Genomic DNA, 26792 nt, shown 5'->3' with positions numbered 1-26792 from the left:
TCAACTATTGTCGGCCATACTCAGTAGATAGTCCTAATGTACTTTGAATCTTATTTTGGCTTATCCATGAACTTGATTGTATTCCATAATAGCCTTTATTGTCATCGATTGGAATACCTGTGAACTGTTGCAGTGGCAACCATGTAGCAATGGCTAATCAATCTTTTTGATAATTTTCTCAGGCTCAACATGATCAAGGAACCAACTGCTCGCCTCAGTACTATTAGTCCTAGCTTAACGGAGGCTTGGGAATAGGGAACTACTTACGTTAAGTCATCATCGTGGTTGCTCCCGGATTCCTGGACAATGAAGCCATTTGCAAGCCAAGCAAACGTCAAATCTTCATCAGGACATAAACTCTTCCATTCAAAATCTTCCCATCGAGGGTTGGACAGAAGCTGGAAGTAATGCAACCTTGAGCCAGGGTGAAGCGAGATCAACTTTCCGTCAGACTTCCCGTTCTTGTAGGTCGATGCACAGTGAGAACTCCAAGCCGTTTTTTCCAGCCACGCAAGAGCCTGCTTTTGGTATGCACCCGGAATAAATGACTTTGGCACCACGGAGCTATAATTCTCCGTTTGGAGTTTGCGGACGAATTTGCTAATATATTCGGTAACTCGTTCGAGCGAGCTGACAACGCTTCCATGCCCGAGAGGACTAGCCGGGCCTAGGTAGACGAAGTAATTGGGCATTTCAGCTGCAGTGACAGAAAGATAGCATTCAGGGTTTACATCCCATTTCTTTTGAAGATTGATTCCATTGAGACCAATAACAGGAAAACGGGGAGAGAACGACATGTTGAAACCAGTTGCGCATATAATTGTGTCGACGTCAAATTGATCACCGAACTGGGACTTCAAGCCAGACTTGTTGAAGGAGGCTACACCACCCCAGATTACTTCTACCTTTGGAGAGCAGAGAGCCTCAAGGTATCCATTTCCTGGTGTTGTACGACGGCATCTGTTTTCCACAGTCAGCGATGATGCCCACAGAATCCATTCAGGCACTTACCCAACCGCGAATTCCGGAATCAATTTCTCCTTGATTTCTGGCTTGCCCAAAAGCTTTTTCTTCATTTGTGAAATGGAAAAATCCAAGGCCTGTTTCTGTTCCACAGAGTCTTTGAGATAGAGCCTAAACCGAGAATTGAGCTCAGATTCAACGTCCTTTCGATATGCAAGATATTCATCGGGGTGCGTCATCCAGTGCTCCTTTTGCTCTTCTGAAAAAAAGACATTTTCTCCATTGGGTCCAGCAAATTTCTGTGCAAAGCTTGCTGTCACCCACGTCGGGCTACGAATGAAGACGTAGATCTTATCAACCTCATCTAGAATTGCAGGCAAGATTTGCACACCAGTGCTTCCGTTACCAATAAGAGCAACAGTCTTACCCTTAAGGCTGACATCATCATCATCTGGCCACGCTGCTGAGTGGATCATTTTGCCTTCAAAAATCTCCCTGCCAGGTATAGCAGGCCATTTCCAATCATTGAAGCATCCAGTTGCATTTATAAAAACATCGCATTCCTCGATGAAAGGCTCGCCCGCCTCGCCATCCTTGCTTGTGCGATTACTTACCATGAGCTGCCTTCCGTCTGTCGCAACAATCTGAACTTGCCATTTCTGGCGTTCTTCGATCCATTTGGCACCGAGAACCTTGTGCGATACTTTGATATATTTGCGTAGTTGATGCTGATCTGCCACTGCTTCAATGTAGCTGTGAATATCTGGTCCAGTCGCATAGTAACTTGGGAAATGTGGATATGGCGCCCAGGAATACTGTAAACTATAGTCAGTGTCGGATATTCTGAGAACTAGTCGAATATGTAGTAACCTGGTAGTTGTGAACCGGAATATCGCAACTGTTTGAACCATTTCTTATATCAGCACACTTTTATTATAGAACAACCTCGGTTTGTAAACATGATAGGGCCTGTCTTACGCGCATCTGTATTCAGTCGGTTAGCGATTTCGGTGACTTCAAGTAGAGATCTTGCCCTATCTGGGAACTAGCCGCTTACCCTGGATATCTATTCTCATACCACGTTCCTCCAACTGAAGCGTTCTTCTCATAGACGGTCAAATTCACATTTGGGAGTTGACCTGTTTCAACCTCGCGCGCAAAAGCCAAACCACTGAAGCCAGCGCCAACAACAATCGCTTTGAGTGGCCTGGATGTTCCTAGTGGTAGTCGTGACAGCTGATAAGCAATTTCGTCAATGCCTTTGTACTCCTCTGTAGCTTCCCCTCTTTCGGGGGGCGCCTGGGGCAGAACGCTTTGGTAGTTGCGCAGAGCATCTTGTCTAGCCGGTGAAGACATTGCGGGCGGTGCCTTACAGATAAATTCTAAGCAGCGATAGAGATCTGGGCTGAGTATAATGGCGATTTTCTATCATTTCATATATATAGAATCATTTCTCGGATAATGCGGTCTGTTTCTGGTACGGAGCTTGTTCTCTCGGTATAATTCAATTCCAAAATGGTAAATTAATTCATTACCGATCTCCAACACCTCTCTGTAACGGAAATTCCTCAAATTACTACTGCTTACGGTATTTGGTTTAGTCTTCCGAAGCTAACTTGTTTCGGGATAGCTATTGCTTTCGATATTTTCCGCGGAACTGCCTAAATTCGCCGAGCTTAGTCTGTCCAAAAATGACATTCTGTGGTTGACGCAAAGCTTCATTATGCCGGCTCATTTATTGTAGTGTGCCACTGCACACGATGTGAATTGCAATAACTCAAGTCAAAGCTATCTCAGCGCATCGATTGAATGAAGAAATCAAGATTTTCAAATTTCCTGAACAGCTCTGTAGAACAAGTCATTATTCATAGACTATAACCTAAGGTGAGGGATATTCCGGTGGTAATGAGCCGATTAAGGAATCCCAATCAAGCTCCAATGGCATGTTGAAAATGTTTTCAACTCCCTGAACGGTCCTACGAGGGGATAGGTCCCAGGGACTTTTGAAGTCAGACGGTATATCTTGCCCCTGCCTCGATTCAGCCGATTCCACCGGTATTTGCCACATTTTCTCTGCCATAAAATTCAGATGGTTTGTGCTGCCGGCAGCATTTGCCAACTCTCCTTGTGATGAGATTTGGCAAAACTCATCCAGATTCTCAGTGAGAAAGACTTCTCGCAGTGATTCATATGCTCTTGCCGCAGCACTAACACTCATTGATAAATCGTGGAGAAGTTTTCTCGTCGCTGTTTTGATACCTTCGAGGAAGGATTGTGAGAAAACGGGCCATATCTGTCGACGCTCGAATTCTACCCAGTATAAACTTTCGACCAACGCAGACGTCAAAATATAACCAGAGGGCTTATGGCATCCGAAATTTTCTGTGTAAGCTTTTACTGCTTCCACGATTGTTCGGCAAAGTGAAACACATGATTCGCGTCGCTGAATGTCATATTTGGTAGAAACCAGAGATTTGTGGCGTATGCTGAGCCGAAGGCATGAAAATCTCTATAACCGGGCCATTGATTAGATAAATATCAAAAGAAACACGGGGCACCAATCCTACCAGAAACACAAGAAGCCTTCTCCGGATCTGCTTCTCACTTTCGTTGTTGCTCAGGTAGTCATCGACTTCCTGCGAATTCCAATGGAGTCGCGAAGGCAGTCTGCGATAAGCCAGGATGATCTTAGTATCTGTCACTTCCATATCCTCCCATGCATCTTCTTTGGTAGAAGCCTTTGGAGAGAAAAATTCGTCCCAAATACTGGCCCAGAGCTGACCGAACGAGATCATGCTTTGCAATAACTCATGATGTGCTTGCGAACCAAGATCCTTTTCTGAATTCTGAAATTCCCGAACTCCGCATTCATTCTCTCTGACCGAGTATGTTATCCCAATTTTCTGTGTAATGCGTTTGTCAAGGAAGTAGAGTGTCCACCAAAGGGACTGGCGGCAGGCGAGGTCGTCGTCCTTATTTTCTGGCCACCGTCTTTGATTGTTTAGTTCAATACGAAGAGCAATATGGAATCCCTGTGAGACGCTCTGTAGAGCCATGTGTAGGAGCTCCGTTGCGATGAAAATTGCTGCAGCCAGAGTATGGTAGATCAGAGTCTCTATGTCGTTATCGTGAAGCTTTCCCATGGACTGCATGAGCTTTAATCCTTCACAATAGTTTTGAGATCCAGGCCTAGATTCCATGAGAGAGTGTGATTCGGTCACCACATCTGCATAAGCCATCATGTTGAACAGTATTGCAATGATCTTGCAATTGGCAGCATTGACGGGGACATTGTTGTTGGTTTCATCGTAACCAATTGAGTTCAACGCAGTAGAAAGTCTCTCTCGCACTTGCTCCTCGCGTAAGAATGGAAAGTAACAGGAAAACTCCTGGAAGAAGCTATCCACCCGAAACCACAAGGCAGAGGCTTCTGGTAAATGAACTAGGATGTGGTCTTGTTGAGTAGGCTGCTTGGGATTTACCGACCGCTGGTTGGTAGCAAGCTTTTGTAGAGCGCCAATTTGGGAGCTAATGGCGACACTGCTCGGCGATAAGGCTTGGGCAACGAAGGTATCGGTATTTTCGAATATTCTGGATGACAGAGTTGGTGTGTGCACTTCGTGGGAGAACACAGTACTGTTGTCCATAAACTTTTCAAAGTCATTCATTGAATATGTATTCCCCAAAGGCGAGGAGGTCGCAGGCAATGAGGCTGACTGCGTGCCGGTCTCCGGTGAATTTTGTGTTTCATGGATATCTGGCAAATCTCCCTTTTCCAAGTTGCGATTTTTGTATAGATCATCAACTTTATCCTGAAGTCTGGCAAGCTGATCTTTCAAAGACATAGTACGTCTCCTCTTCCTCGGCGGGTTATCTCCACAATTCATTTCACTAAAGAAAATAAAGTATGAGTCACGAATAATTGCAAAGATTTTCGGTGTGATAGGTGCGGAGTTTGGCATACTTCATCGCAGACTCTTCAGGTCGTTTCTTTGGTTTTCGTCCTCGTTGGTTGGTTTCTTCATAGGTGCATTGAATGCCCCTGACTTGACAGTTGGAGCATGTAGAGCCTCCAGAGCACTACAAAGTTTTTCATGAGCTAACTTGGATCAAATTTGCCATTTCCCATTTGAATTCGTGTTACACACTTTTACCTTTCGCCGATGACATTCGCAACTTTCAAATAGTCAGGGATAGCTCGGTGACACTGAGAACTCGAATGTTTTCATACCAAGCATGCGAGGTATACTTATCTCGCTTAGGACCTTCTTTCCTAAAGACGTACTGTGGCATTTGACCTGAAATTTTCGCTGGAAAAGTGAAATGTAGGAGTAGATTATTGATAGTAAGAAGATTTTCAAAAACTGGGGACACGGAAACTCAGCAGAAAGCGAAAAAATGCGGGGAATGTCTCTTGGCCCAGTGGAGAAATAAGGTTCGCCCGGCATTAGCAATGTCATTTCGCCGCGCTATGCGGGATTCCGGAGCACAAGTCCAACACCAATCCCCCGCATGGAACATCGGGATCTCCGCTATTACATCCACCGCATACCGCCGCTTCCTTCCACTAGGTGTAATATGACGTGTTAACTATGACTTACTGTAATTAACATGTTCATTACATGGCGTACCGTTAGTTATAATGCCGAATTATACTCTCCCTCTGCCTATCACAAAGGATTATGTCTCCTTTGTTAAATAATCACCCTTGAGCATGCTTCTCATCCAAAGAATATAAGCTTCTCACATTCTGAGTTTTCCAAAAAATAAAAAGCAGTTATTGAGTCAGAATGTGCCATAGGTGTCCATTAGGGTCGAATATTATCATGATGACAGGCACGGAAATAAGGGCCGGGCATCTTGATCAACAGCCACGGCCGCCACTAATTTATTGTTCGTTTTGAAACTGGCATGTTCAATCATTGACTCTAGAGAAGCTCCAAATTAGATTATTCGATGCAGTCTTGCCTTTCGTCGTCATATTTGCATCCACGTATCCACCATGGCCACCGCATCTAGCGACCCAGTGACAGCCGCGACACCATCATCAGGGCAGTCTCGCTCTAATATACTTCACGGCAACATTTCCCCACCGCTTCGCAACTTCACAGATGAAGCAGCTGCGCCAGCAGCATACGATCGCATTCTTCCTCATGTCCAACATACCCATCGCGAGCTAGAATCCCACAGCCACAAGATCTTGGATTCTACTGACCGCGATGAGCAAATCCGGTTTCAAAATCAGTTTACCTGGGAGCTTGCTAGGCACCTCATTGGAGAGGAGCTCGTTATCTACCCAGCGATCAGCGAAAATCTCAAGGACGGGCGTGCGCGCGTTGAGAAAGGTCGACGCGAACATCAAGAGATCAAGAAGCAGCTCAAGGCTTTTCAGGAACTGCACCCAACAGATCCCAAATTTGTGCCATCATTGAATGTGCTTATTGAAGATCTCAAGATCCATACGAGGCAAGAGGAAAATGAGAATCTCACCAGTCTGGAAGACGCGCTGTCACAAGCTGATAGCAAGGCTCTATCACGGTCAATTATCCGCACGAAGATGTTTGTTCCGTCTAGGTCGCATCCGTCGATACCCAGTAAACAGCCTTTTGAAACAGCAGCCAGCTTACTGGCGGCACCTATGGATAAGGTAGCTGATATTTTCCGAAAGTGTCCCGCATCGTACGGAGCCCAAGAATGAAGTCTAGGTAGTTTAAAGAGCAAAGCAGATCTTCAAAATGAAACATTCAATCACGCTTTGAGTAAGCACAAATACTGAAAATGCCCAGAAGTACTTTCATGGCGCCATATCTTCCCTATGCAGTCCAGCACATAAGCCCAACACATACTTTGTCTTATCCCGTCTTTATTGCGAGAAATGCAATACTAGAATCAAATTCACGACAAGCAAAACAGGCACGAACCGCTTTTTTATACTTTAGCCGGTACTGCCACTCCTCTTTCTGGGCCCAGGTAGGGACTCGCGTAACCGGGCCGTGGCAGAAGTCGCAGTTTTCCTAGGCCTCTCAAGCCATTGGATAACTATATTCCGGTGTTCAGTTTATTAATGTACGGTAGAACGCTTCCTCCACGACTTCCTAAATTGATATCGCTCATCATCCTGCTGTCTGTTGCGCTTAAGGAGAAAGCATTGATGGGCCTTTTTCTCGTCACCCAAAGCTTGGACCTTAGTCGGTTGGTAAAATAATCATCAGTATTTAGAACCTAGAAAAGTCTGGTTTCTGTGTCTGTATACGTGATCAAAATGAACAGCAGTAGACATTGATATGACTCGTCCAAAATTTGAGATATCACATACATGTGTTAACCATAGCTCCTGTTCTGAGCTCCATGCTTTCTGGCACCGAGCAAGCTCTTTCATCGCAAGTTGCAACCGCTGCTCTTGCTCCTGTGTCCAGTGGCACTGGCTTCGGATGATATTTGTCCAACTGACGGCACGAATGCGCCGAGACCGAGCTGAGGGATCGATGTTGATACAAGGTGATAGGGATTGTGATATATCCTCAAAGTTACTTTCGTCGCCGGAGACTGAGTTGACATCCAACTCAATGTGCTTGAAATTGTCTATGCCTGGAAAGAGGTCCGTGTCCGTGCCGAGACCCGTTTTCACCACTAGATGCACGGTGTTCGAGATATCACATTCTAGTTCAGGGCTGCTGGCTTGAATATCACAACCATCGGAGTTCATGTCGGCATGGTCGCTATTATCGTCGAAGAATTCTATCTCCTTCTCGTTTGTATTGGACGTTGACAATCTTCGTTTCCATTGAAGTGGAAAAGGGAGCGCGCGATTAATGACGGTAAAAGCGGACATGATAGCACTGCCGGGGCGTCGAGGGTATTGAGAGGAATAACAATTCGATAAGTAAAACTCTAAAGAAAACTTTTAGATCTGTAGTGTCTCTGGCAGCTTTTAAACCCTGAGTCGGTTGCCACAAAAGCAGTCCTCGCATTTCAACCTAGGGTGACAACGACATAGGCGAGCACCCAAGAACTCGCATAAGAGTGGGGTTGTTGACCCGACATGCATCGTCTTGATGGAGCCCACATTTTTGTTTAGCTGGCCACGCGAGAATAACGGTTAGTCAGAACCCTATGATTGGGTTTGCGGGGATAATGGCTGCAGCGTCGGCCGAAATTGCGAGAACACATCCAATTAAAATGCCGTTACTACTTCAAGAAAAAAGTGATAAGACGTGCTTGGGCCTAGTGCCAGATGTATTCTCGAGACCCAAGGCTCCATTTACCAGGCCTAACGGGTGCCTGCAAAGAGGCCCAAGACACTGCCCTGTCCAAAAATGTGCCAAAATAAAATGGTATGAATCCAAAAGAGAAAAGGCCATATACAACACGTCGTACAAGAGGCAGCTGAACAATGGCGCTAAACAATATGAATGATCAACCACGAACACCAAAAAAAAGCCTGATATCCAAGTCCAAGCCGTGAGGGAATCATAACATAACGAAAAAAAAAAACCGCATCCCCCAAAAAGAGCCACCAACATAAGGCTCGGATTTCTATGGGCCCAAGCATATGCCATGCACAGAAATGGGAGGGTGGTCATCGCCACGTATCCACAGAAGCACCTCTGAGTGCTTTTGCCTTTTTCTCCTCTCGGATTTGTTCACCAATGATGATGCTGATCAATCTCCGATGCAGGTCGGCTTCTGTCCAGTCAACCTGCCCGTCGCCACCGGATTGGACGTCGGCTCTGGAAAGCCCCTGGGTAAAGCGGTCTATAATGGCAAACTGCAGCTGCGTGATGGGCACCCCATGATGTCCATCGGACGTCCAGATCCAGTCGCCGATGATATGAGCACGTCCCGGGGCATCATAGTACTGGAAGCGTTCGGGAGACCGCTTTGCCATTTGATAGACACGCCGAAGAGCATTGTAGTGGACATCAGAGAAATAGCCAAGTTTGCCGGGTGCTGCGTCTTCTTCCTCGATGTCATATTCGTCGCCATATTCCTCAACTTCTTCAGAATCACTTCGTTCGTCATATATTGCCTCTTCCATTTCAGATCCACGATTCTGTTGCTCAAAGCGAGATGGTGCATGCGGCGATTCCGAGGATGATTCATCCGAAGAGATCGAAATCGGCTGGGGATGAATATGTTCAACAATTTCTCCGGCCGGTTCAATAACATCCCGTTCCTCGTCGCTCAGGTCGTCATTCTCTTCATCCTCGTCTCCGGATACAGAGCTTATACTCTCATTTCGGCCTCGAGCAGGTGCTCTCAACCACCTTGGGGTAAGATTGGTGATTCTCTGAAACCAAGAGGATGGAGGGGTTTCACCGTTGGCAGGTTGCTCAGGATCTGGAGTAGTTGCAAGGTCCTCATGAACAGATCCCGGATCGGTAAGAGGGGCGGCGTCAGAGGCGCTACTGTCCAAATCATTATCGTCTCCTTGATGTTCCAGTGCCGGGCTTCGGTGCTGTGTCGCCGGGAAATCAATGCCATCTCTCTCTGGGGAGCTGACTGGACTGGACTGAGAAAGAGGTTGTAGACGATCATGTCGCGCAGTCAAACGCTGCGAGCTCCCTGGCACAGCAGACCCGTTGATTGGGGACTGTTGCATCAAGGAACGGTGGCTCGTAGCGCTGCGAGGTGTACTGGTCCCATTGTAGTAACGAGCTCGATTCGGTGTATCCTCTTCCGCAAGTAGGGCTGAAAGATCAACTTCCTCCTCGCGTAGCTTGTGAATATGAGACCGACCAAGGTACGGCGTGGTGCTTTGTTCGAGGTTCCATTGAGATGGGGATGAGCTTCCGCCACTGATGCTTGTAGCAATCCTTCGCCAAGGACTGACAGGATCACTCTCGAGGGGCTGAAGATATCGGTCTTCTGATTGATGTGACACCTGGCTATTATCACGAGCCTCTTGTTGCCAGATATCATCAAAGGCGTCGTCGAAGATTTCAGGCTCCACGTCTGGTTCCTGTTTGTCGGTTGACCGTGGCTCAGGAACAAATTCGGGCTCGACATCGTCGTCCATCTCCTCCTGGTCAAAGTCTGTTTGAAAATAGCCATCGTGTGCATTCCCACCTTCGTCCTCGTTGGTCGGTGAGCCGCCTTCATCACTGTCGACGTAGATCACTGATCCCCCGTTTGTTGTTTGGGCCTGGCGGCTAACGGCTTCTCGTTCACGTTGCCATTCAGCTTCCCGCTGTGCATTTATCGAGCGCATGTGCATACGGCCCCTCTGCTCCGATTGCGGTGGCTGTGGGATAATTTCTACCTCGTCGAGTTCGTCAACATCATCCAACTCCTCATCCTGATCCTCTTCGATATCCTCTTCAAGAGAATCCTCCGCATCCGCGATAGACTCTGTGGCTCGTTTTTCCTCGAGTTCCGACTGTCTCCTGGCAAGTTCTTGTCCGAGCCCCAAGGCAGCTCGCAATTCTCGCTGGGTATCAGGACTGAATGTGCTGAACACATCTTCCAGGCGGCTCTTGCGAGCTGTGTTCTGAAAATCAGATCGCTCGCCATCTTGTGACTTAAATGGTCCCATTAACGCCATCCCAACGCGAACAAGTCGAGCCAAGCTCATCAGAGGCCTTTTCTTGGGGACAATCGGTGATTTTCCAGCGAGAAGAGAGCGAGAGAGCTCTGAATACCGAATATCATTCGTAACAGGGCTTCTTCCAATGGCTTTTCTTCCAGCAGGGCTCCTGCCAGCATTTATAGGAGGACGATCCGACATTGCATCGATCCGAGATCGCATCAGCGACCCAGGAGAGGAGACTTTGGCCTGTGGGCTTCGCGATTTCGAGGCTTGGCGATCACGTCGAAGCTCATCGATACTCCCGGGCAACTTTCGTTTCAAACGATCAGCAGGGCCACCCTTCTCGCGCTCCAAAAACGGCCTCAGAGCCCCGCTGGAAGAGAGTCTGGAGCTGGAAGCCAATCCATGTTGCTTGGCTGAAGAAAGCGTGTCCAGGGACACCATGCTGAATCCTTCGCCCTCCATTATAGAATCAAACTCGCGATGTTGACTTGTCGGGTCGGCTGTGCGCTCCTGTTCCACAAGGGGGCTTTTGGTCTCTTCCTCGTCTTCTCCGGTCTGATTGTCCTCTTCGACTGAAGATGTGGGAGTTGGATATGTGGGCTGTGAGGTAGGGGCACGGTTCGCATGCTGCGTAATATTTGGTGATAAGATTGATAGGTCTCGAGTTGGTGAAGGCATTTTCGAAGGCGTTGAATGGATGTTCTCATCATCGTTCACGTCAAACTGATAATCTGTTTCTCCGACTAGTGGCGTGTCGTAGGTTTCTCGACCGTACTCGTGGTCCGTGTTGGTATCCCGGACGTCCACATCAAATTGTCCAGTGTAGAGAGGATGTTCACTGAAGTCTGCGACAGGCAAGTCATCGGCTCCGAGCGAGTCGGTCTCAAAGGTCCTGTCGGCTTCGAGGTTCATTGGAGTCCAATCACGAGGTGGTTCGACATCGTCATCGACGGCAATGTCCATTGGACTCCCTGGCTGGTCAGGGACAATGGACGGTGTTGGTTGCTCATTCGACTCCGGCGGATGTTGAGCGATTGGCTTCGGGGTGCTTTTGCGCGGTCGACCTCTTTTTTTCTGCGGAGTTCCAGTTCCAGCCAGACGTGCGGGAGTGTTCCCAGGGCTTCGTGGGTATGGTGACCCGTTGAGCGCCTGCACGTCAGATTTCCGTGGGCGACCGCGACGCCGCGGTGTTTTCTCTGCCAGAGGACTCCTTTCATCCTTGAGCGGAACCTTTGTTGTGACTGTTGTAGAGCGTTGGCGCTTCCGCGGGCTAACCTGATTTTCTTCATCTTGTGTTGCCTCGAGCGTGACTCGAATGCGCCACGGGCTCACATTCCCCTCCGAGAGATCTTTTACTGGCGAAAGCGAACGCTGGCGCCCATCGAGCTTCATGGTTGGCGAGCCAGGAAGCAGGACATCATCGAACCGGATTGAATGCGCGCTTCTCTCGGGACTGAGGCCGATGCGCCGTCGCTTGGCCGGAGTGTTTTGGCGTTTCGTATCCGCAGGAGATAGCCAGCTTTGACGACCGGCGAAAGGTTTGACTGGTGATGAAATCAGGTATTCAGCGTCACCTGGTGGACCCAGGATATCGGGGGAGGAGCTGCGACTGCGCGACGAGGTCGACATGGTGGGCTTTGTGGAGGGAATCCAGGCACGCGTGCCGCCAGGGGGCGGAGCGAGCGCCTGTGGAATGCGGCAGGGGAATCAAACAGACAGACAGACAGACGAGACCAGAGAGGACGTTCTCTCATCAAACAGTAGATGATGATGTCAATCATCCAGAGAACTGAGCGCGGGGATAAACAAGTCTCCCGATAGGGAGGGCGCGTGTGGTGGTGGCTTAGGTAATGCCTTCCTCATCGGGAAGTGTGTTAGTTACATGAACCTACTTGAACGAACGATATTATTATTCGCTGCTAGCCTCCTAACTAACCATTGAGCGGCCGAAAATAAACAATTAGCAGATGGGACTACACGAGCAACTCTGAACTGGCTTCGTTCGGGCGACAAAGAGAGTTCAACCATCAACATAATCAATCTACGCGAACTCCAAATGAACTCTCTCTCAAGTCCGTTCCCTCCGGGTCTAGCAGTAGTTAGTCTACAGTATTGCTAGTGTCGGAGCTCAATTTAGGTCAACGGCAGAAATTCCGAACCCCGATAACGCCATTTGTCTTAGCGAGTCCCGGAAGCCCATTTGCGGTACCAGCAATGTAACCCTGGTCTATCGGGCTAAACAGACCCGGGCCGTTTGAGGGGGCCGCGTCTCCACACATTATTCTCCGCTCGATGAATTGATTACCCCATTGACAAACACGTCATGGATGAGAAGCATCTACTGGGAGGGTTGGCCTGGAATAATCAGCAACGATGGGTTTCGCGCCCTAAACACTGGATCATTCTTCCGTCTCTCTTTTTTTGTCTTTGGATTCTTTCCCATAGCCGGTTAAGCATCGTGCCATCAAGAAATGAATCAAGACTCCTCGAATACAATGGAGAGCATATCAAATGGGAGCCCTGCGGGAACATCGAGGGCAGCCCGCTCGAATGCAGCAGCATCAATGTTCCGATGGACCAATTCGATGTGGAAAACTGCGGAAGCAAAATCTTTGCCATCCCACTTATTCGCATGCGCGGCAGCAACGCAACCCAAAACCTCCTTCTCAACCCCGGTGGCCCTGGAGGGGGCGGCTTCGACTTGCTCTATCGCCGAGGCGAGCAGCTGAAGGCTATAGTTGGCGAAGGTTTCCATCTGCTCTCGTTCGACCCTCGCGGGGTTAATAGCTCGAAACCAGTAGCCTCTTGCTACCCGGACGACAAGACCCGACAAGAGTTGTCTCGCGTTCGATCTCTAGATGTATTGGGTGATAGCCCCGAAGTTTACGCGTGGGCGCAGAACTTTGCCAGAGCATGCCATGACACGATGGAGGAGTATGGCATGTATCTCAACACCCCCCAGACAGCCGCCGACATGAACAGTATTCTTGATGCACTGGGTCAGGAAGACATGATCTACTGGGGATTCAGTTATGGTACTCTGCTCGGCCAGACCTATGCAGAGCTGTTCCCCGAACGGTCGAAGCGCGTCATCATTGATGGGGTTGTCAATCAATTCGAATGGTACGAAGGGCTTTTCGAAGCACAGTCACTGGTCGACACGGACACGGTGCTTAATGGCTTCTTTGATGAGTGTATAAGGGACGGAGTGAACAACTGCCCTCTGGCCTCGTTGGCCACATCCACCGATGAATTGCGCGACACGGTGCTCTCGTACATGGACACGCTTCGAGGACAACCCACCAGTGTATACATCAACAACTCCGTTTACGGCTTGTTGGACTACGAGAAGGTATGGTACAATGGGTTTTTGGAAGCCCTGTACAAACCTTCCTTGTGGACTGCGCTGGCGGACAATATGTACAAACTCATCCAAGGAAATGCGAGCGATGCCTTTCTGGCATATGGCATTGAAGAGGTTCGGGACTGGCGCCATGAAGCAAACGAGTTTATCACTTTGAACGACGGGATGAGTGGTCCGGAACATTGGCCGCAGGATAGACAAGCGTTTCTGGATAAGATCATGCCGTTGTTCAATCATAGTCTCTTCAGCCCTGGGCAGATCAAAACGCACTACATGCGGCAGCAGTGGGTGGTGCCAAAGACCCATTCTTATGTACCCCGCACAGGCATCAGAACGGCGCATCCACTGCTAATTCTCTCGACAACGTATGACCCCGTGTGCCCGCTGGTAGCTGCCCGCTCGGCGAACGAGGCATTCGAGGGATCGCAGATCGTCGAGGTCCAGGGCTATGGGCATTGCTCTATTGCAGTACCGTCGGTCTGCATCGCGAAACATCTACGAGCTTTCTTGTACGAGGGCACATTGCCCGACAGCTACACGAAATGCGGGGTGGATTCCCCCTACTTCGGGCCAAAGTCGGCTCACAGACACTTTGAGGACGCGGAGGAGGCCAAAATCCACTTAGCGCAGGCGCAGCTAGCGAGAGACTGGGCATATTTTGCACCAGTCAGATCCGCTCACCGGAGCATAGCGCAACATACAAGCATTGATCCCAAATGAGGCGGACTCGAGATCGGCGAGACTCCTTCCGCCTGCGTCCCTAGCACATTCCACCTCCACCGGAGTTTTAGCGACCATGACTCGGTTTAATTGAGGTAACATTAGTCCGTGCCGTCAGGGGCAGCGGACCCTAGTCAGCCCCGGTGCTTGTTTGGGTCTCCGACCCCAGAGTCAGGGCTCAGATCGTTGCCATTCCCATCCTGCGCCCACTTGACGAGCGGTGACTGGTCAATTGGCCCGACGGTCACATCATCGCGTTCGGGTAATCCTTTCGATCTATCCAGCCCAGGGACTGTACCCCGGTTTCCGTCCCTGACCCCGCCCCCTAGCGTCAGCCCATTTAGGCATTGGTCCATATTGATTGTTGTTTGGAATGGCCCTGTTGCCCGCATAAAATGAATGCTGCTCCCCGGTTCGGCTACTTCCGTTGCTTTACTCCCCGTCTCCTGTCTGTCTTCTGTGTCGTGTTCCTCTTCATCACTGCTCTTCTCGGCCTCAGGATGCATCTCAAACCCTTCTTCACGGCGGCCCTCACCGGCCTGCCTCTCCTGGCGCAGGCAGCCCCCGCGTCGTCGTCGTCCGACAGCTCGGAGGATGGCCGCTTCACGAGCTACACCATCTCGGCGGAGGGCATTACCGTCAAGGCAATTCCCTACGGGGCGCGTCTGACCTCTGTGCTGGTCAATGACCGCCACGGCCATGTCCAGGATGTCCTCACGGGCTACGATGATCCTATCGAGTACCTGCACGACACGGAGACCAACCACACCTACTTTGGCGCGACGGTGGGTCGCTATGCCAACCGCATCAAGAACGGCACGTTCTCGATCGACGGCAACACCTACCACATCCCCGAGAATGAGCACGACGGCGAGGACACCCTCCACGGTGGCTTCGTTGGCTACGACGCGCGCAATTGGACAGTTGGGCCGCACACGGACTCCTCTATCACTTTCTCCCTGCTTGATGAAGGCTTCCAAAACTTCCCAGGAGACGTCATTACGACTGTTACTTTCACGGTCGACAACGAGGTCACCGCGGAGAATCCCAAGGGTCTGCCGCAGCTGACATCGAGAATTGTGTCCGAGGCTTTGACCAAGAAGACTCCGATCATGCTCGCTAACCACCTCTACTGGAACCTGAATGCCTTCAAGAAACAAAACGTTCTGAAGGACACCACTCTCCAAATGCCTCTGTCCACTCGCTACATCGGTGCAGACGGCATCGAGGTCCCCACTGGCGAGATCTTTGAAGTCAGCAACACCTACGGTGGTGCATTGGACTTCACTCAGCCCAAGTTGATTGGCAAGGACATTGAAAAGACCGAAAATCTGTGCGGTACTGGCTGCACTGGCTACGACACCTGCTGGATCACCGACCGCGACCCCGGATACTCCGCCCCGAACTCGATGGTCAGCTCCATCACCATGGCCTCCGACACCACCGGAATCAGCCTTGACGTCATCACCAACCAGGCTGCGCTGCAGATCTACACTTGCAACAGCCAGAACGGCTCTATCAAGACCAAGAAGTCGCAGCAGGAGCGCAACCAGAAGCAGGATGGCAGCCCCGGCGCCGAGTATGTGGAGCAGTACGGCTGCGTCGTCATCGAAACCGAGGACTGGATCGATGGCATCAACCAGCCTGAGTGGGGTCGCGACGCCTACCAGATTGTTGGCCCTGCCGACCCGCCTCTTGTGAACTGGGCTGTCTATCAGTTCGGCAATTGCTAGATTCGTCTGCCTCTTCAGGCTATTTTCATTTCTTCTTGGATTTTCTAGGTGGCAAAAGGCATACTTGGCTGGCACTCCTGTAGTGATTAGTTGTTCGGTCATGGCCTTGTTGCGACATCCTGGTTAACCCATGTTACATACTTAATATAGCATAATCTTGACTTGCATATTTCAATGTAGCAACTAGCTTGACATCCCCCTACATGCATCTGGAAACGTCTTTCACAGCTTTGATAGTATAGTCGACCCATTATCCCCGCTCCCCTTGACAATCTCCTCTTCCCAGTAATTCGGGTTGAACGTAATTTTGTTCAACGGATTCAGACGATGAGCCCGGTTATATAGATCCTCATAAACGCGGCCATCATATCGACCAAGTGCACTGCTCCGATGAGTCCAATCATTAGTTTTCTCTTCATCATGTATCACTTATTTTCTGTGAGGGATATTACCTGTCCAGTAGATAGTCGGGAATCTTCCAGGAATCAACCAGGTTCACGGCGTGAGGCCGAATACGCGCCATCAGGTCTTGGACGCGGGCTGGGAGGCAGCTGAGGTCGGCTTGTGAGACGGCATTGCAGCGGAAGACTTTACGAGCTATCGTTAGCCAAGTGTAACAAGGATGATGGACACTCAGTTGCTGCTTACATTCAAAGCCCTCGTTTTCCATTGTGTACAGGGCAAACAGCCGGTACAGATTCCACATCACGGTCTTGGTGGAGCCGGAGAGATTCTTGTCTGTGGAGAGGGCTTCAAAGAACGTGGAGACCAAGATCGATTGGGATTGGGCTGTTTGCGTGAGTAATAGAGCTCAGGTATTCTGCATATATTTTTGCAAACTTACCTCGACTCAGCTTGTGCAGTTGGATTAGCAGTTCATTCCAGTTCTTCTTCTTTAAGATTCGCTGCTCATATGCGTCATATGCCTGTATCTCGTTAGCACGAATGCCTCATCCTCGACTTGAAAATTGTAGACAAACCAATGCAGTGGCCCGGTGCTCAAAGCTCTTGACAATAGCTTGATCATTTTCTAGAACATTATATTGGGCCGGACGCGAGTTCGCACTGCTTCTCGCTCGAACGAATTCCTTGAACCGCGCATCTGTTTCGTCAGCAGCAGCGGTATTTGACGACTCCGCTGCGGCAGTCATCTTCTTGATCAGATATGCAGCTACCTGCTGAGTGATCATCCAGTTATCACCCTCGACCGTAGGCTTAGACAGGTAGTCATTATTGAGTTGGATAAGACCGCTTCCACCACCAAAGCCGTGTCCGCCCAATGCGCGCCGACAGGTCTCGACCCCGTCTGCTGCAAGCATTGTACAGAGGCTCTTCAGCCCAGAAGACATGCTGTGCATATGCGCCAGTGTCCGGAAATTGCCTTGCTCAACCTCGTTTCTCGTGTTCTCATATACTGCCCGCATTGCCAGGCCGGTGTAGTGCAGCGCAAAGGTAGTTGCTAGCAGAGGCATGATTCGGATTTGAACAGTGGGATAATCAAGGACCGCCATTTCCAGTCCCTTCTTATCTCCGTCGCGGTCTTTGAACTGTCGGCGGATTGCGGTGTAGCGCACTGCAACGGTCACTGCGCGCGCGAGGACGAGTCGTGCGTGGTGGACAATGTTTGCGCGCACGTAGGTCAAGGATCCGTACACCAAGGCAGGCTGTTCTGGCTTCGTGTAGATACCAGTGTCAGGGTTGACACTGGAATATCGGGATAACATCGCAGAATGAGGGATTCTAACAGCATGATATTAGCAAAGCTTCTTTGTTCGGCGAAGACCTCGAAAACAAACCGGAAGTTCTCGAACAGCATATACGCGTTATCCATGGTGATATATCCATATTTCGGGCCGATGTCTCCAATCACCACTCCGTTTAGAGGCTGATGCGTCTTCATGTCTCGCACTTGCACAATGAACGGGTGAGGTCCATGGGATACAAATTTGTCTGGAGAGCCTGGCTCAGGCAGAAGTAGTTGAGCAACGACGATGGCATGATTGGCAAGGCGGCCCAAACTTCCATTCCACCATTTGCTGGCTGTTAAAGTAGGGCTGTGCAGCACGAACTCCTTGGTGCGACTATCCCAGCGCGCCTCAAGCTCCAGTCCGCGAACATTACTACCATGGCCGAGTTCAGTTTGTGCGTATGCGCCGTAGATCTTCCACGACTCAATCAGAGGTTGCCAGTATGCGCGCTGCTCCTCGCTTGCCTGCTCGCGGATTGTGGTAAGGAACATCTCCATCTGCAGTAAGTATGGCGAGACATCATCCACCAGATATTCAGCCATTTTATAGTCGACAGTACTCCAGGCATGTTTGTCTGCAAGTCGACGGAGCAGCTTCGCTCGCGCCAGTCCCAGTTTGAAGCGTTCGGGTCGCGACAAGTTTTGCTGTTTTTCTTTGGAGAATAGTGGTTCTCGCTGCAACACTGGCAGAACTCGAGCCTGTCGCTCCAGGAATCCATCGGCTGAAAGTAGGTGTTGTGCCAGCTCATTCACCGAAACACTAGACCGCTCTCGCTCACGAGCAAGTGTTGTTGGCCCGTCAGGCTGGCTGGGACGGAGGCGATCAGTGAAGTCGGGCATTTTGGGCGCTTTCAGTACTTCAAATTACAACATTAAAAACGGGGAAGACGAACATCTGAGTTTGAGGTACACGATTGCTTCATAAACCTTCCGCTTTCGCTGCAACTACCTTGGTCAATTGTGGTGAGCTGCCAGAAATCACCGAGTGCCGAATGCCGGCCGGCCTCCCACTCCCACGCGGGGGAGATCGTGTGGAAGTAGCCGGATAAAATGGACAAACACTGGCTATGATTGGCTGTCTTTATGGCAAGCGGATTTATTCCGAGTCCATTATATACTCCAATGCGCTCACCCGGGGTTAGAGGAGGGGCAAACGGGCCATCCTTAACACGAGGGAGACGAAAGAAACTCGAATTGCTTCGTGACAAAAGCAACAATATGGGCGACCGCACTCTATTCGTGCCTTCACATGTGGGCGAGAATGTTTTGCCCAATCTTCCCTTTTTTCACAAGCTCTTGCGATACGCGCAGCACTCACCTTCGCCTGTTGCAGTCCGCGACTTGAACGCCGGAATCGAGAGAACCTACCACCACGTGCTCTCAGATGTAGTGGCAGTTCGAAATGAGTTGGAAAAAACACTCAGTGCAAAAGCTCGTCGGGATCTAGCCGAGGACAAAGAGGTGTATATTGGTTTAATAGCGCCAGGTGGATATGAATATACCGTTGGCTTCATTGCTATCCTGGCGGTTGGCGCTGCAGTGGTGCCCATGGGTAAGTGTCTTCAGCCACGCAATAGACTAGGACTGACGGGAAACAGCCGCGACCTTGCCTGTTAACGAAGCCTCGTACTTCTTGCTGAAGGCAAAATGCGTAGCTCTAATGGCTAGCACCACCTGCGAGACTCTAGGGCAGTCTGTGGTGCGCTCCATGGGCGAGGATAAGGGAATTCATATTCCCTGCTTCTCTCCGATCGCATCATATTTCCGTCCTACGCTTCTTCCAGCATATGACGTTGTCATCTCTTCTAACCGCATCCCGGACATGAACGGCGCGAGCGTTGTTATCTTCACCTCGGGCACAACTGGCCCACCTAAGGGCGCCGTCCACCGCCGAATGTATGTCTCTGCCAACGCAGAAGCAGACGCAGCCCACTATCGTATAACGGAAAAAGATACCGTTCTCCACGTGGTTCCAGTTCATCATGCGACAGGTGTCGGGCTGACCTTCTTGCCTTTCATCACGGCCGGTGCATGCATCGAGTTCCGCAGCGGTAGCTTTGATACGGCATGGACGTGGGAGCGCTGGCGGAAGGGAGGCCTTACATTTTTCTCTGGGGTTCCTACCATCTACATGCGTATGATGCGGTACTACGAAGAGAACATCTCCAACCAACCTCCTGAGGTGCGGGAGCAGTACGACGCTGGTGCGCGCAATATTAGGGTCATGCTCTGCGGCACATCTGCACTTCCAGCACCAGTCTTTGAGTTCTGGAGAAAAATCCGAAACGATCCAATTTTGACTCGGTACGGTTCCACTGAGTTTGGAGCCGTCATCAAGACGCCTTTGAACCATGAAGGCACGCCGCCGAATAGCGTCGGCATCGTCTCTGGGGCCGTTTCCCTCAAGCTTGATGACGAGGGCCAAGTCCTCGTGAAGGGTCCGTATATATTTGCCAAGTAAGTAATGAGCCTCCTTTTGCGAATTTCTTGTTCCCTGACCGTTTGTTCTAGGTACTTGGATGACGAAAAGGCAACGAAAGATGCGCACGATGAAGATGGGTACTTCAAGTCGGGAGATATTGCGCGTCGTGAAGGGAACCACTATTTTATACTAGGTCGCGCCTCACTTGATATCATCAAGTCAGGCGGCTACAAAATATCTGCTCTTGATATTGAGCGCGAGATTCTGAGTCTGAACTATGTCTCCGAAGTCATGGTGGTTGGAGTCGAAGACGAGGAATTCGGACAGCGCGTCGCGGCCACTATTAGTCTGAAGACGGACCAGAAGACGACCCGTAAGACTCTAACTCTTTCGGAGCTCAGGGAGGATCTTCGGGACATATTGGTTGGGTACAAGATGCCAACTATCCTGCGAGTGGTCGAGGGTGAATTGCCCAAGTCGGGGACTGGAAAGGTGCAGAAGAAGATTCTGGGTCCTCGGTTCTTCCCTCCAAATTATCGGGAGCTTCCTGAAGTGCAAGTATGGAGTAGAGATAAGAAGAGCAAGTTGTAGATTTTGAGCATGTTCTGTATAGACAGTTTGCATAGCAGCTACATCTAGATTGCATGAACTTTGATCAAGAATATAGGATGGGCAGTACGGACTGTTACTTAGCAAACCGCTATTATTGTCGTTGAAAATACGAAATTGTTCTTAAATCACAGAGAGCACAGGCGATGGTTCATATAGAGCAGGTGTTTGCTACCATTAAATCTTGACCTTGGCCGGAGCCGAAGTCATCCGGCTGTGAACATAGCTAATCCTCTGGAACTTCTTGATTGCTTCTCCCCAAAGCTCCTGTCGAAGTAATGCGTATACCCTAGCAATTCAAGTTAGTCCTCTTTGTCTGAAAAGAATAATTCGAAAACTCGTTGGAAAACAAAAAATTTGAACTTACCCCATCTTCGCCTTCGGTGCCCACTTCGCCGCAAGCTCCAAAGCAGCATCAAGCATTTGCTCCGGCTCAGCAACAGCGTCCACAATACCGTCTTCCAGAGCTTCTTTGCCAGTCCACTTGTGCGCTTCCAAGAGCATTTTGCGGGCGACCTGCGGACGCAGCTTCAGTCGAGGCAAGGCGCCGATTCCATCAAAGTGCAGGCCCAGATTCACTGGGGGCATGGAGATGAAACCTCGTCTTGAGTTCATGATGCGGTAGTCGTGCGCCAATGCAAAAGGGCAGGCACCACCAAAGGTATGTCCTGTAATAAGCGCAATTGTTGGGAACGGGAAGTCGAGGATAGTGTGGAGGAGCTGGACATATGTCAGTATGAAATTCCAGTTCGTTGTTAATCTTTCCTAAGAAACAGCGGTACTGACGGGATAAAATCCATCTGTATTAGCGAATGGATTTTTATCTGACTCGTCCAGCTCCAGACCCTAATACAATTTGTCAGATTTACTTGATTATCTTGGCTGGAGACTTTCATACCGTGCACCAGAACTTAGCATCATTTCCTCGTGTAATCACTGCACCATCAGAATCCGGACCCAGGAGTTTTTCAACAGTGCGATATGCCCGAATTATCTCCTGGCAATACCACGAGTTCAGTCGGTTCTCTGGGGGCTTCTGCATGGTCAGGATGAAGACATTGCCGCGTCTCTCTAAAGAGAGATTGCGAAAGGTTGGGATATCTGTCATGGTGGCGGTTGCTGACGAAAGGAGATTCTAATATTTCAGAATTTGGCAAATTGTCAAGTGTAATAAGTGAGTTCCAAAGTTGCTCTGGGTTATTGCGTTGTCCCCGCATTAATCGTCCCAGGATTGTGATTTTGGACCGAAACGCCGAGTGCCGAAAAGTGGGGAAGAGAGACCGAGATGGAGTTGAGTATAACAGAGCACACAGCTAATAGTGACCCGAAATTTGGAGTAATTTCGAGCCACAATTAACTGAAACCTGAGTATGAACGTCTTCGTGGAATAACTAGTATTTTTTCAATTCTCGGTACTTTTATATAGACTGACTGGGATAGAGAGCAGGTATACTAGAAAAACAAGCTACCACGTAATATCACCACTCCAGTCCAAGTCTTTGAATAGCCAGTCTCCCATTCCCTGGTATTGATTATGAAAGAAGTCATCACTGGCTATATCCTGGGACATATCTCCCATAGCAAAGCCGGTGTTCGGGTCGAGGATAGTTGTTAGCGGCCGGTAATCGTCTGTCGATGCGGAAATGGTAGTGGCATCCGGCGCCCGGGATTCGGTCTGCTCGCTAATATTACTGGGATCCGGGGTCCCGGCTGCGGGTAGTCCTACACCACTTCTTTCTTCGTTTCGGCTGGTAGTTTCCATAGGCATATAATACTCCCACGCCCATGAGAGATTTGAGCCAAAGCCGTCAAAAAACGGCTGTTGCTCCCTGGGAAGCGCTGTTATGGACGACTCAATGTCTGCCTTTGTACTTTGCTGCTTATCAGCAATGCTTTTCAGTGCCCTCAAACTGCCTTTTGCAGAGGACCATCGTGTGGCCAGTTCCTCAAGGGACAGGTAAATGAGTTGCAGGCTGCCAACTGCGTGCTCCCATAACACCGGGGTGCCATTGCTTGAGAGCAAGCCTATTCCAGCTGCTAGAAGGTGGAATGTGAATATGGGTCCGAGAAACTGAATCTCGTCTCGCGCAAGGAAATCTTCAAAAATTCTTGCTACCATCGACGACGCAAGAACGACTGCTGGCGCAGGCGAATTGCCGGAACTGGGCCGAAACATGATGGCAAGACAGATGAGGTACGGAATATTAAGTTGGCGTGCTTCAAAGTTGTACGAAGCTAGAACAGGTCCGCCTTCTCCCCCCGACTCACAATATAGCCGCAAAGATGGGTCAAGGTCCATTATCCAGCGATACAGGCGATTCTCCATGTTTTGTCGTACCTGACGCGTGAGGGCTTTGCGTCGACAGCATTGCGTAAGGTGGCCGAGAATAGAGCTAATCTCGACGTACGCAATGAAAAGCGTCGCATTTGAGCTTGAATCATGAAAATCCTCCATACAAGGTGGTGCTAGCTCGCAGTCTTCTATATCCACTGCAAGAGGACGACCCTGGCCGGCAGAGATCAAGCAATCTCGAGCCTTGTTCGAGTCAGTAAACGGCAATTATCAAGAACATTTGGGCCTTACAAACAAAGTCCACCATAGCCTGCGTCTTAATGCAGCATCCCGTTTATTGGTCGGCTCCTTATGCAGGCCAACCTGATGAGCCAGACCTACACCCACATATCTCCAGAAGCCACTGGTGTTGGTGGAAACATGTTCGGGGCCTTCGGGATTATACCAATGTAAAATGCACACTGCCGCAACGACAGTAACCGGGTTTCTCTCGTACCCGGACCAAAACAACACCTTTGCGCGCCGATAAAACTGCCGGGTGGAGGCATATACGGCCACGGACGGTGCAGAGGTGACGCGGCTGGCAGCGACGAAGACAGATTGGAGAAGGAGAATTGACGGTTTCTGGGCGCCGCTTTCTTCCAGCCAGCTCCGTTCAATGATCGGCATCCATGGCGAACATCGCTCCATGAAAGTGTTGATCAGGCCATCCCGGATGGATCGTGGCGGAAGGTCGAAGGCGCTCTGCAGTCGGAGCAGTTGGATGTCGTCCTCTGTTGGCCCGTCGGCGTCTCCGGTTGGATAGGATCTCGCTTGGTCTTCGTTGATCACCACTGTGTCTTCAAAATACCGAGATCGGGCCATAAAACTTGAGCTCGGGGCTGATGAGTATGGATTGGAGTCCGAGCGCGGCGCATCATTGTTTCTTGTCCATTCGGCGGATGGTAAGGAATAACCTCCACTTATCGAGTTGGGTTCGCATGGAGAATCAAAAGAGGCCCTGCCAGTTTCGATTGGCGTAATTGACTCGCCAGTTTCTGTCCAGGTCATTCGACGCCTTCTTCTATCCTCTTGAGGACTCTCGGCATTGTGAACGCCAGCACTGGTCTGGGCCCGTTTCCTCTTGCGTTCACGTTGACTAGTTGAAAACATTATTCTCCCGATCCCTTGATTGGAATTTTGTCATCTCACATACCAGCACGGCCATTGATGCCGCTGGCAGTTCAGACATGTCCGATTATCTTCGTTGAAAATGCACCGGACCTGTCATGCAGATGGATCAGTATGAACCTGGCATGATGCTTCACTGACTGTCGGTTTACCTTCTTCTTATTACAGGCCACGCATGCCGTGGGTGCACGTAGTGGGGGCGGGCTAAATGTCGCCATATCCATTGAATCGGGGCATTGTTAGCTGGATATGCTCCAGATGGATGAAGTGTCGTTCGTTGTGTCGGACAATTATTCCCCGCGTTGCCGGGCCGAGGCTAGGTACGATCATTCATGGCCTACTTACTAGAAACACAACACGACGGTAGGGATAAAAAAGGGTATCTAATTGTTGCACTCGCGCATTTTGTACATGTTGATAGTCTTTCAAGCCCAGCCTGCCAGGGTCCAGCTGGACCGATCACCACCTGCTCGTAGGCCCGACCGCCGATCGGGTACAGGGGGCTCCGAATCCCGAGTCGCACCGGCGAGTCCATGCTGCAAGAACTTCTCGCGGTCGATCTCGACCATGCCCCGGATCTTCAGGCTCGTCGCCAGGCTGGCCCCAGCCCAAGCGCCAAGAGACTCGACCTCGCGCAGGACGCCCTGTTTAGGGACTGGAATGTCCTTGTTCTGTCTACGCAACTTCTGCTCCACGAAGTCGAGCTCTGGTTCTTCTTTAGAGAGGCCTGGTCGCTCGCCATCGGTGGATGATGATGCATCGGCACTTGCGGGCTGCTCCGGTTCCCTGTTGGACGCTTGTTTCTCCGTGGCCAGCCTGAGCTCGCGTAGCCGTTGTCGCTGGCGCTCAAGGGCTTTTCCTCGAACTGGAGTCCATCCATGCCGGTCAATCAGCAAGGATACCTCATGAATAATCCGCTGTCGAAGCCCGGGGATTCGAGCGCCTCCACCCACGAAAACAATGCGCGACATGCAAGTGCCACGCGTGTCGGGCCTCAACGCCAGAAGAGTGTTGTAGACAAGTAATGGGATCGAATTTTCTTCATCGTCAAACTCATCCTCCGGGACACCTGGTGCGATAAGGACCTTCTCAACGGGTTCAGCGAGACGCGAAAATGGCACGTCCGTGTACTCTTGTTCCGGGTGGGTTGGCGAGGGTATCGAGACGGTCTTGCTGGAAAGTTCGTCCATCGCTTCATCTCCTGCTTGGCTCTTGCACCATGCCAATCGGCTGGTGACGCCCTCGCAATAAGCGAACCCGACTGAGATTTCATCCGCCGAGGGCTTTTCTGGGTCGCCCGAAGCCAGGCTCGTGAGAAGACGTCCCATCTCCTGCAGTACGGACTTCATAGCCCTCATACTTCGCTTTGTCGTGATTTCTCTGTATTCGTAGATTCCCGTCACAGTCGTCTCTGCCCACCCGAGGTCAACCACCAGCGCTGACCGTAATCCCGCAGCCGTAGCCGACATGGTGGCGCTGGACAAGAGGGTGATCGAAGGGAAGCGCCAGCGACTGAACAACGTCGTTAGAAGTGACGATAATAACGGATGCGGAATGAGAGATGGCAACACCAGTACCAGGCGGGATACGCCTGCGTCCGTCAGGAGGTACTGGTTGTAGGTATCCCGGAACAGACGTTCGATCTTGTCCTCGACAAGCCCCAGGTCAACATCTCGTAGATTAGGGCGCCACAACTCATATGTGCGCGTCCAGTCCTCGGCATTGACAGGATGTGACGGTGGTGCCGCATCGGCCTTGCCCTCGATCCAGCCCCTGTAGTCTCCTGCTCGCCTCGATTCTTCGGGGCCGATACCTAGCACACACATCGGGGTGCCATTGCCTTCAAATCCAGCTCGGAGCCACCGAGCACCTATCTCGAATATGATTGCATCGTCTTCGTTCCGGAAGGAGGAGCCGGGGGACGTGCTGGTGAACGAACCCGAGCGCAGTTGCTGTTGTGGTGTTTGGGGGGGAGATGGACGAACGGTCTGACTCTGGCGCAGACCCGAAGATACTGTAGCAGTCGTGCGTTTCGTGTCGGAAGACGGGTTCGCGCTGGCCATGATGCGCCGTGGTCCAGCTCTCGCGTTGGGCTATGTCTCCTTTCTCGTCTCAGATGAGCAGAACCCAGGATGGACTCGGTTCACCGACGCGCAAAAGGTGTATCTAGCGCCATCAGAGTGAATAATCCAGCAATTGGTGTTGAGCGAACAATAACAATAAAGGGAGAATGAGCAGG

The 26792-nt window shown here is 50.4% G+C and overlaps 9 protein-coding genes across 9 annotated transcripts; 4 read left to right on the top strand and 5 right to left on the bottom strand.

The window, feature by feature from the left end:
* Positions 1-263: 263 nt before the first annotated feature.
* PFLUO_LOCUS1686 (uncharacterized protein) lies at positions 264-2319 on the bottom strand (the record flags this gene model as incomplete). Its single annotated transcript, XM_073778748.1, has 5 exons — positions 264-960; positions 1012-1778; positions 1834-1861; positions 1942-1947; positions 2021-2319. 5 exons carry the CDS (start codon positions 2317-2319, stop codon positions 264-266), a joined length of 1797 nt encoding a protein of 598 aa, XP_073635772.1.
* A 3646-nt stretch (positions 2320-5965) lies between these two features.
* On the top strand, positions 5966-6661 carry PFLUO_LOCUS1685 (uncharacterized protein; the record flags this gene model as incomplete). Its single annotated transcript, XM_073778747.1, has 1 exon — positions 5966-6661. One exon carries the CDS (start codon positions 5966-5968, stop codon positions 6659-6661), a length of 696 nt encoding a protein of 231 aa, XP_073635771.1.
* A 1881-nt stretch (positions 6662-8542) lies between these two features.
* On the bottom strand, positions 8543-12124 carry PFLUO_LOCUS1684 (uncharacterized protein; the record flags this gene model as incomplete). The annotated part of the gene is made up of 1 exon (XM_073778746.1): positions 8543-12124. One exon carries the CDS (start codon positions 12122-12124, stop codon positions 8543-8545), a length of 3582 nt encoding a protein of 1193 aa, XP_073635770.1.
* A 943-nt stretch (positions 12125-13067) lies between these two features.
* Positions 13068-14579, top strand: PFLUO_LOCUS1683 (uncharacterized protein; the record flags this gene model as incomplete). The annotated part of the gene is made up of 1 exon (XM_073778745.1): positions 13068-14579. The coding sequence occupies one exon, from the start codon at positions 13068-13070 to the stop codon at positions 14577-14579; it is 1512 nt and encodes a 503-aa protein (XP_073635769.1).
* A 395-nt stretch (positions 14580-14974) lies between these two features.
* Positions 14975-16312, top strand: PFLUO_LOCUS1682 (uncharacterized protein; the record flags this gene model as incomplete). The annotated part of the gene is made up of 1 exon (XM_073778743.1): positions 14975-16312. The coding sequence occupies one exon, from the start codon at positions 14975-14977 to the stop codon at positions 16310-16312; it is 1338 nt and encodes a 445-aa protein (XP_073635768.1).
* A 222-nt stretch (positions 16313-16534) lies between these two features.
* Positions 16535-18899, bottom strand: PFLUO_LOCUS1681 (uncharacterized protein; the record flags this gene model as incomplete). Its single annotated transcript, XM_073778742.1, has 6 exons — positions 16535-16694; positions 16765-16909; positions 16961-17101; positions 17157-17238; positions 17293-18052; positions 18109-18899. 6 exons carry the CDS (start codon positions 18897-18899, stop codon positions 16535-16537), a joined length of 2079 nt encoding a protein of 692 aa, XP_073635767.1.
* Positions 18900-19277: 378 nt separating this feature from the next.
* PFLUO_LOCUS1680 (uncharacterized protein) lies at positions 19278-21072 on the top strand (the record flags this gene model as incomplete). Its single annotated transcript, XM_073778741.1, has 3 exons — positions 19278-19611; positions 19658-20516; positions 20571-21072. 3 exons carry the CDS (start codon positions 19278-19280, stop codon positions 21070-21072), a joined length of 1695 nt encoding a protein of 564 aa, XP_073635766.1.
* Positions 21073-21267: 195 nt separating this feature from the next.
* On the bottom strand, positions 21268-22198 carry PFLUO_LOCUS1679 (uncharacterized protein; the record flags this gene model as incomplete). Its single annotated transcript, XM_073778740.1, has 4 exons — positions 21268-21379; positions 21458-21810; positions 21877-21936; positions 21989-22198. The coding sequence occupies 4 exons, from the start codon at positions 22196-22198 to the stop codon at positions 21268-21270; spliced, it is 735 nt and encodes a 244-aa protein (XP_073635765.1).
* A 2780-nt stretch (positions 22199-24978) lies between these two features.
* Positions 24979-26616, bottom strand: PFLUO_LOCUS1678 (uncharacterized protein; the record flags this gene model as incomplete). The annotated part of the gene is made up of 1 exon (XM_073778739.1): positions 24979-26616. One exon carries the CDS (start codon positions 26614-26616, stop codon positions 24979-24981), a length of 1638 nt encoding a protein of 545 aa, XP_073635764.1.
* Positions 26617-26792: the final 176 nt, after the last annotated feature.

The sequence above is a fragment of the Penicillium psychrofluorescens genome (assembly GCF_964197705.1).
Source record: "Penicillium psychrofluorescens genome assembly, chromosome: 1".
Classification (NCBI taxonomy): domain Eukaryota; kingdom Fungi; phylum Ascomycota; class Eurotiomycetes; order Eurotiales; family Aspergillaceae; genus Penicillium; species Penicillium psychrofluorescens.
This window is presented reverse-complemented; position numbering and strand designations above follow the sequence as displayed.